Below are 9,496 nucleotides of genomic sequence, written 5' to 3'. Positions count from 1 at the left end.
TTTCCATTTTCTCATTTGACTCTTTTTGGGAATTTTGACAAAATATCCCGTTTTTTTATATCCAAAAAATAAATGCTCCCGTTTTTTTACAATTTGTTAAAGTGCCATCACGTTAGTTTTTCCATCTAGTGTTAGTTAAGTTTAATTTACTTTACATATTTTCCCTTTATTTATTCCCACATTGATTTTATACGTCATTTTTCAGGCTTTTCGAGTCCGGTTCAGGATTGTTACACCGCTTTCAGGTTCGTTACCTCATTCTCCCAAAAGGGTTCATCATCTCAAGTGTTTTGGGGTTTTTGGTTGGAAGAAATCGACCGTCTACAACATATTTTTTGGTTCATCGAGCCCGGTTCAGGATCGTGACAACGCTTTCAGGTTCGTCGAGCCCCGTTCAGGATCGTTACATCGTTTTCAGGATTGTCAGAACATTTACCCTCCCCTCCAAGGAGATGTAGTTCAGGGGTAAATATGACTTTTAATCGGAAAGATAACTGCCACCTAGCACTTAACTGGAAGAAATTTGCCTTTTGAATAAAACGGGATACTTTAACAAATTTTCAAAAAAACAGAGACATTTTTTTAGTATAATGTGAAAAGTAGAGGTATTTTATTAAAAAACCCATTTTTTTTTTCTTCTTCGGATTGTTTTTTCTTCCTTTCATTTTCTCCAATAAAAAAGAAAAGAAAAAAAAAATGAGGAAAAGGAAGTTTCGTTTCCAACTGAAAAAGAGGGTGCATTGCCGAATTTAATGACCGACCCAACGTGCTCACCAGTCACCACTACTGGATGAACGCGTGTAAAGCATTTTCACTTCATAAACACACAAGGAAATGAGTAAAAGAAAAACAGTTGACCGACATAGTATTTTCAATCCAACGACTGTGATGTAACGCGATATTTTAGGATCAAAATGTGGAAGTGTGTGAGCGTGACTGCGTGAGTAACGAGTAACGGTTTTGACTTTGCTGTATCTTTATTTAAACCCCATTTCATTTTCTCCGTTTAACCCCTCTTCCTTTTCTTCTCCTTCAAAACTTCAAACAACTGCTATTTCCATAATTCTCATTTCTGGTAAGTGTATTTCTTCCACTCTATGCACTTATTTTGCATCATATTGTATTATTAATTACTGATTAAGTATTGTGATCAGATCGAAAAATGGATCAAAAGGACTCATTTCATTCTGCCGAAACAGACCCTAAATACGACTGCGTTCTTTTTGGTAATCTTAAGTAACCTTCTTTGTTTGAGTTTAATTACTTGGAAGAAAGAAGAAGTGAAGACTATTTTCTGTTTTATGAGAAAATATGTAGATGTGGATGATACCCTTTATCCTTTCAGTTCTGGTTTGGCTGTGGAGTGTAGAAAGAACATTGAAGGTATACATACAGTTCATGACTCAATTGCCCTTTCAATTTGTAATTTATTTTACTTTTTGGTCAATAAATAAATAGTAACAAAAGATGGTTTTCATGGTGATTCTATTAGAATATATGCGTCAAAAACTTGGTATAGATGAAACGAAAATTGAAGAATTATGTACTCAACTTTACAAGATCTATGGGACAACAATGGCTGGACTTAGAGTATGTTTTTTGATGCCCATTTTCTTACCAAATTATGGCTGTTTATATTGTATGTATAGAAGTATGTTTTTATTCATTCATTGCTTTGTGGGTGTTTTGTGTTATAGGCAATTGGTTATGATTTTGACTACGACGATTTCCACAGGTATGGGAATTTTATAAATCCTCGTTATATTCTTTAGATCATGACATTTCTATGTGTACTATGAAAGTAAGCTTGTTTGTTTGTTTGCTCTATAGTTTTGTCCATGGAAGATTACCGTATAATCAAAGGCTTAAACCAGATCCTGTTCTTAGGAGTATATTGTTAAGCTTGCCTCTTCGAAAAGTTGTAAGTTGGTCATTGTTGCTAAATTAGTAGAATTGATGAGATTTTAGTATATTATTTGATCAAATGTTTTCATCTGTATAATTTTGTTGGTTTTATAAATCGCTTGTCTTTGTTAAAAACAGATATTTACAAACTCGAATGAGGCCCATGCTGCAGAAGTTCTTAAGGTGCTTGGATTGGAAGGTTGTTTCGAAAGCATTATCTGTTTTGAGACCCTGAATCCAACCAATAGTTCTGATAAAGGTGACTGTAAGGCTGGGGATTTGGAAACGACACCCATTACTACACCTTTTGACATTATGGGATATGGTTCCCAACCTAATGCTGATACAGTACTTCCTAAGACACCAATACTTTGCAAACCGTCTGAAGCTGCCTTCGAACGGGCTCTTGAGATAGCCAACATCAATCAGAAGAGAACAGTAAGTTTAGGGGTTTTTCTTTCTGTTTGTTCATTGAAAATGTTTACCAAATTGAGTTATGAATTGTTAAAAGTTATGCGACTACGTACTAATGTTGTTGTTTGCTTTTCCTTGCAGGTATTCTTTGATGACAGTGTTCGCAACATTCAGTCAGGAAAACTTATTGGTCTCCACACTGTACTTGTAAGTAACCTATAAAGAATACGCTAGAGTATTTGTGTTGCATCATTAAAGGGAAAGTCTCTCAAAAATGCTAAACGTAACCCAATTCCACGAATTTTTGTAGGTCGGCACTTCTCAACGAATCAAAGGTGCAGATTATGCTCTGGAAAGCATTCATAACATCACAGAGGCTTTGCCAGAATTATGGGGAGTTGACGGAAATTCAGGGAAGGTTTTGTACTCTGGCAAGGTTGCAATAGAGGCAACAGTGACAGCTTAGTATAGCGAAGTGTGGATCTGCGTTGTTTCTGAACCAAATTCAGTCTCTGTATATCTTATCTTTGACGAAGGGCTTAGATGCATTATATCACATAAATTAACTCTACGTTATAGCTTTCAATGAATAAATTGAATAAGCTTCTACTTTCTTTGGTTTAATCTAAAGGTTAAAAGGTGTAATCTTTCTTGAAATGAAAATGAAGAACACTGTAAGACAGTACTATAACCGGTTATATTATTTTAGACATTGCAGGTTTATTTACAAAAACAGTCCTAGTTAGTGAAACTGCAGCTTTAAGTAACATGTAATTCCCTATGCTTTTCATCTTTTTGCTGTTCTCCATTATTTGTTATTGAATTCAGTTAGATTAAAACTGAAACAGCACCCAATCTGAGTGACTTAATTTCATAAATGGATTCTATGTGTCTCTGTATAAGAAATTTAAGAGATAGAGTAATGCAGTGTATTCTTAGAGGATTAGTAAGGTCAGAAGAACGAAAGAGAAAGAGAGGAGGATTTGATGATGTTTGCATTCAAACAAGTAACAAGTGCTTTACCAAAGGCCAAACCTGCACCTGGATTCATACTCATCACAAGAGCTGAAAGAGCTGAGAGATAGTTCATTCAACGAAATGCCCGAATGTTACAACGGGTGCATTTGTTGAGGAACGTTTTTGTGTGTTGTTGAACAAAATTAGACTTGATTTTCCTAGTATTCTTATCCCGATTTCTCCATCAAAGTGAAAGCAAAGTATGGGGTATCTGTTAGAAAAAACGCTTTAAAAATACCAATTTTTCCATGAACTATGTTTTGATCCCTAGACCTATTGCCCATTAATTGTTTTTTCATTTGAATAGATAAAACAATAGTCCCACATTGACTAAAATCTAAAGAGTTTTAGACTTAAATACCATAGAATTCTCTATAAGGGCATGGCCCTTGGGTCATTAGACTTTTGTGCTTGGAGGGAAAGCCTAGACTAGGGCAAGGTTGCCTTTTCCCGTACGCGCGGTGCTTTGCACAGAAGCACGCACGCCGCCGTCCGTCCGGTCGGGTGTGGGTTCCTTAGATCCTATCTTTTTGCTGAAATTTTTGGTACGTGTTTTCCACACAAGTAGAAGAATCTTTTCTTTGTCTGTACGTGCTTGTCTTGGCTTCTTTGTATGAACGTGCTTGTCTTGGCTTCTCTGTCTGTACGTGTTTTGTCCTGGATCCCTTGTCTGTACGTATTTGGCTTGGCAGCAACACACTGCTCCATGCCTGACAAAACAACTTTTCTTGCACTATCTTTAACCCAACATTACCAGTATTTCTGTCATAAGCATAGGTTTTCTTTCTTGTTTGTAACTACACAAACACTATATAAGAGAGTAGTTGTAAGCTCAGAAAATACACACCACAGAGGAACATCTCTTCTACTCTCCCTCTGTTTTTCTGTAAACATCTCTTCTACTGTTTTAAGTTCTGCCAAGCTCTAAGGGTACCCTCATTGTATGCTACATTGAGGGGTACTAACTGTAGTTGTATCCTGGAGGTGACTCGCCAACTGTTGTAGCATCTCTGAGGAGTGGCGGGCGATATTTCATTTAGGACAACGTATCGTATACGTGCCTCTACATTTTCTGTGCATCTCCAGCAACATCGGTTTTTGAGCTAAGTATCTTCTTCTCAGTTACATTATTAGTAATTTTCACAACAATCTAAAGGCAATATCCTCTTTACTATATTTTGTAACAACATGGGAAAGAGTACTGTAGACAAACCCCCAAAGTTTAGTGGCAAAGACTTTAAACGATGGCAGTCCAAAATGTTATTCTTCTTAAAAGACCAAAGGCTAGATGAAGTTGCCTTAGAAAGACCCTTAAGAAGACTTCATGACCGTGGCTATGAAGATAGACTGGATAGGTGGACTAGGAAGAATTACATGTGCAAAAACCACATTCTTAACTGTCTGGATGACTCCTTGTACGACTTTTATAATGCAAAAGAGAATTTTACTGCTTTTGATTTATGGGAAGCCCTAGAAGAAAAATATCTTGCAGAGGCTGCTGGAAGCAAGAAGTTCTTGGTATCTAGGTTCCTGGAATATAAGATGACTGATGAAAAGCCTGTTGTAGAACAATTCGTCGAACTCCAGCTACTCATCAACGAAATTCTTGCTGAAGGAATGCATATTGATGAATCTCTACAAGTATCTGCAGTAATTGAAAAGCTACCACCCTCATGGAACGAGTACAAGAGGAGGCTGCGACACAAGAATCGCGAAATCACCATGGTGGAGCTGGGGAAAAAGATCCAGGTGGAGGAACTTCTGTGCTGCAAGGACAAAAGCCTGATGCTGAGCAAAGACATGTCAAACAAAGCTCATGTCCTGGACGATAATGTCGCGTCAAAGAAAAGGCAAGGAGAATCCAGAAAAATGGTAAACGTAACAAACAACGTAACTCCAAAGGTAACCATCTTAAGCCAAAGGGTGGTGTCTCCAAAAACACCATCAAAGGCGACTGTTATAACTGTGGGAAAACTGGTCATATGGCCAAAGACTGTAGGGCACCTAAAAAGACCAAAAATCATCCTAAACAGAAAAATAAGGCAAACGTAGTAGATGATTCTGGATATTTTACTGGCATGGTGTCTGAAGTCAACCTTGTCTCTAATGTGACCAATGTGAGAGACTGGTGGCTTGATTCTGGAGCCACCAGGCATGTCTGTAAGTTCAGAAATGCTTTCTCCTCCTATAACAAAGTAGGAGACGATGAGAAATTGTTTATGGGAAACTCTTCTACCTCTAAAGTGGTAGGAAAAGGCAAGGTTGAAATGAATCTCACTTCAGGAAAAACTCTCGCATTGAATGACGTGTATCACGTCCCGGACATATGCAAGAATCTTATCTCAGAAACCATCTTACTTGGGAAAGGTTTTAAATTTGTAGCTGAGTCTAACAAAGTTGTAATCTCTAAAGGTGGTGACTTCGTAGGAAAAGGATATGTCACTGAAAACATGATCAAGCTTAATGTACTTTCTTTGAACTTGAATGACAATGCATCTTCTTCTGCTTATGTTTGTGACTCCTCACATGTTTGGCATGATAGACTAGGACATGTTAATTTCAAATCCATTGAAAGACTTGCTAAATTAGGATGCATTCCTAAAATAAACTTTGAAAGAGGTCATAAATGTGAAATTTGTGTTGAATCTAAATATGCAATAAAACCCTTCAACAAAAGGGTTGAACGTAGTACAACTCCCCTAGAATTAATCCACTCGGATTTGGGAGATTTGAAATCAACACCAACTAGAGGAGGTAAAAAATGGTACATCACTTTTATAGATGATCACTCAAGATACTTTCAGGTTTATCTTCTTAGAAGTAAAGATGAAGCCTTAGACGCTTTCAAATTATATAAACTTGAAGTAGAAAACCAAAGAGGTGTTACTATTAAAACTCTTAGGTCGGACCGAGGCGGTGAGTATGTGATACCTATAGGAGAATTCTGCAAACTTAATGGCATCATTCATGAAACTACTGCACCTTCTTCACCTGAGTCGAATGGAGTAGCTGAAAGGAAAAACCGAACACTCATAGATATGGTGAACGCTATGTTAGCTAGTTCAGGGCTACCTTCGAACCTGTGGGGGGAAGCAATTCTCTCTGCTTGCTATATCTTGAACCGAGTTCCATTTAAGAAATCCGACAAAACTCCATATGAGTTATGGAAAGGAAGACAACCGTCCTATGCATACTTTAAAGTGTGGGGGTGTTTGGCCAAGGTGGCCCCTCCTCGTTCCAAGAAAACCAAAATAGGACCTAAAACTGTAGATTGTGTTTTCCTAGGATATCCTGAGCACACTAGTGCTTATAGGTTCATGGTAATTGGTGAGAACACCATAATGGAATCCAGAGATGCAGTGTTTTTCGAACACATTTTCCCTTTAGGGTCTGGACCTCATAAAAGGGTCCGCGATGATCTCTCAGATGTTCCTTCGACTAGTCAACCCCCGTCTCTAGATGCTGAAACCGAACCTAGAAGAAGTAAGAGGGTCAGAACCGAGAAAGGTTTCGGTCCATATTTTGTGACTCTTACGGTAGAGTCTGAACCCCAAACCTATAAGGAAGCTATGACTTCTCCGGAAGCTCCCTTTTGGGAAGAAGCTTCAAATAATGAGTGGGATTCAATTCAACAAAATGAAACTTGGGAGCTTGTAGACTTACCTCCTGGTAGTAAAACCATAGGTTGCAAGTGGGTCTTCAAAAGGAAACTTAGAACAGATGGAACTATAGAAAAACACAAAGCTAGGTTGGTAGCTAAGGGGTATAGACAACAGGAAGGATTAGATTTCTTTGATAGCTATTCACCGGTCACTAGAATCACTTCTATCCGGATGCTGATTGCTATTGCTTCTATTTATGATTTGCATATACATCATATGGATGTTAAAACTGCTTTTTTATATGGTGAATTGAATGAAGAAATTTATATGGACCAACCTGAAGGTTTTGTTGTGAAAGGTTATGAAGATAAAGTATGCAAACTGAAAAAATCTTTGTATGGTTTAAAACAAGCACCTAAACAGTGGCATGAAAAATTTAATCATGTAATGATATCTAATAGCTTCAAGGTTAATGAATCTGATAAATGTGTTTACATTAAATCTGTGGATGATTCTCATGTTATTGTGTGCCTATATGTTGATGATATGCTCATATTAGGTAGTAACCTTGATAGTATTAATACCACTAAAAGCATGCTTAACGAAAACTTTGACATGAAAGACTTAGGCCCTGCTGATATAATCTTAGGGATGAAAATCAGAAAGATGTCTGATGGATATAGTCTTAGTCAATCTCATTATGTTGAAACTGTGCTTAAGATATTTAATCATGAAAATGCTAAACCTGCAACTACTCCTTATGATCCCAATTGTAAATTGAAAAATAACAAGGGTGAGGGTATTTATCAACTTGAGTATTCTCGTGTTATTGGCAGTCTTATGTATTTAATGAACTGTACAAGACCTGATATTGCCTATACTGTGAGTAGATTAAGCAGGTACACTTGCAACCCTGGGCAGGATCACTGGAATGCTCTCTACAGAGTTCTACGGTACCTGAGAGGAACTTCAAACTATTGCTTAAGTTTTGGGAAGTATCCTGCTGTGCTAGAAGGGTATTGTGATGCTAACTGGATATCAGACTCAGATGAGTGCAAATCCACTAGTGGGTACATCTTCACACTTGGTGGTGCGTCTGTGTCATGGAAGTCTACCAAACAGACATGTATAGCCCGATCCACCATGGAGTCTGAGTTTATAGCCTTGGAGAAAGCTGGAGAGGAAGATGAATGGATACGAGGTTTCCTGGGTGGAATTCCACTCTGGCCCAAGCCTGTGTCTTCGATCGCAATCCACTGTGACAGTCAAGCTGCTATTGGATGCGCAAAGAATAGTGTATACAACGGAAAGTCTATACATCTTCAAAGAAGACACAAGAAAGTGAAACAACTACTCTCTACTGGCATCATCTCTATAGACTTTGTAAGGTCTAAAGAGAATATTGCAGATCCTTTGACGAAAGGGTTATCTAGAGAGGTAGTTAGATCCACATCGAAGGGGATGGGACTCAAGCTCATAGAATAAATCGCCAAGAAGGACACTCAACCTTGTGAATGGAGCTCCAAGATCAAAGTTCAATGAGATAACTAATTTTTGGTGATGTCGAGAGAGAGCACTATCTTTGTCCCTCCCTATGGTGTAACCGTATGATAGTGCTGCCTGCATGTTTTAGGATGATCTTTCAAGATCTTAATGAGTTCCATGGATTTGCTTAAAGCGGAGTGTGGCAGGACACTCTTAATGGACTCACCTATGTGGATGTTGGAAGTGGGGCCGCTTCCTATGAGAATCTGAGCTTTTTCTCTAGAGACATTCATTAAGTCCGAGATTTAGCCCACGTCCAAAACGGGCACAACGGCAAGAGCTTGGCAGCTTTCTTTGAGACATCAAAGCGTGGTTGTTATTTCTGAATTGCACTCACTGTTGACGGTTCAAGACATTGTGTTCACCGTAACAACAAGCAGTTCCGGTAACCTCTCACTAAGTTAAGGTTCAATCTCTGGGACACCTTAGCCTAATATTGATGTATTTTGTTTTCTCGTATTTCATCGATATGTTTTATCATTCATGTGGGGGATTGTTAGAAAAAACGCTTTAAAAATACCAAAATTTCCATGGACTATGTTTTAATCCCTAGAACTATTGCCCATTAATTGTTTTTTCATTTGAATAGATAAAACAATAGTCCCACGTTGACTAAAATCTAAAGAGTTTTAGACTTAAATACCATAGAATTCTCTATAAGGGCATGGCCCTTGGGTCATTAGACTTTTGTGCTTGGAGGGAAGGCCTAGACTAGCGCAAGGTTGCCTTTCCCGTACGCGCGGTGCTTCGCACAGAAGCACGCACGCCGCCGTCCGTCCGGTCGGTCGGGTTGGGTGTGGGTTTATTAGATCCTATCTTTTTGCTGAAATTTTTGGTACGTGTTTTCCACACAAGTAGAAGAATCTTTTCTTTGTCTGTACGTGTTTTGTCCTGACTTCTTTGTCTGAACGTGCTTGTCTTGGCTTCTTTGTCTGAACGTGCTTGTCTTGGCTTCTATGTCTATACGTGTTTTGTCCTGGATCCCTTGTCTGTACGTATTTGGCTTGGCAGCA

At 38.3% G+C, this 9,496-nt stretch overlaps 1 protein-coding gene across 1 annotated transcript; it reads left to right on the top strand.

The window, feature by feature from the left end:
• The first annotated feature begins 944 nt into the window (after positions 1-944).
• LOC113298811 (suppressor of disruption of TFIIS-like) lies at positions 945-3,052 on the top strand. Its single transcript, XM_026547648.1, has 9 exons — positions 945-1,075; positions 1,155-1,226; positions 1,318-1,383; positions 1,493-1,590; positions 1,698-1,735; positions 1,831-1,921; positions 2,044-2,343; positions 2,461-2,526; positions 2,630-3,052. Exons 2-9 carry the CDS (start codon positions 1,163-1,165, stop codon positions 2,783-2,785), a joined length of 879 nt encoding a protein of 292 aa, XP_026403433.1. The 5' UTR covers positions 945-1,075; positions 1,155-1,162; the 3' UTR covers positions 2,786-3,052.
• Positions 3,053-9,496: the final 6,444 nt, after the last annotated feature.

This window comes from Papaver somniferum, chromosome 7 (genome assembly GCF_003573695.1).
Source record: "Papaver somniferum cultivar HN1 chromosome 7, ASM357369v1, whole genome shotgun sequence".
NCBI classification, from domain to species: domain Eukaryota; kingdom Viridiplantae; phylum Streptophyta; class Magnoliopsida; order Ranunculales; family Papaveraceae; genus Papaver; species Papaver somniferum.
This window is presented reverse-complemented; position numbering and strand designations above follow the sequence as displayed.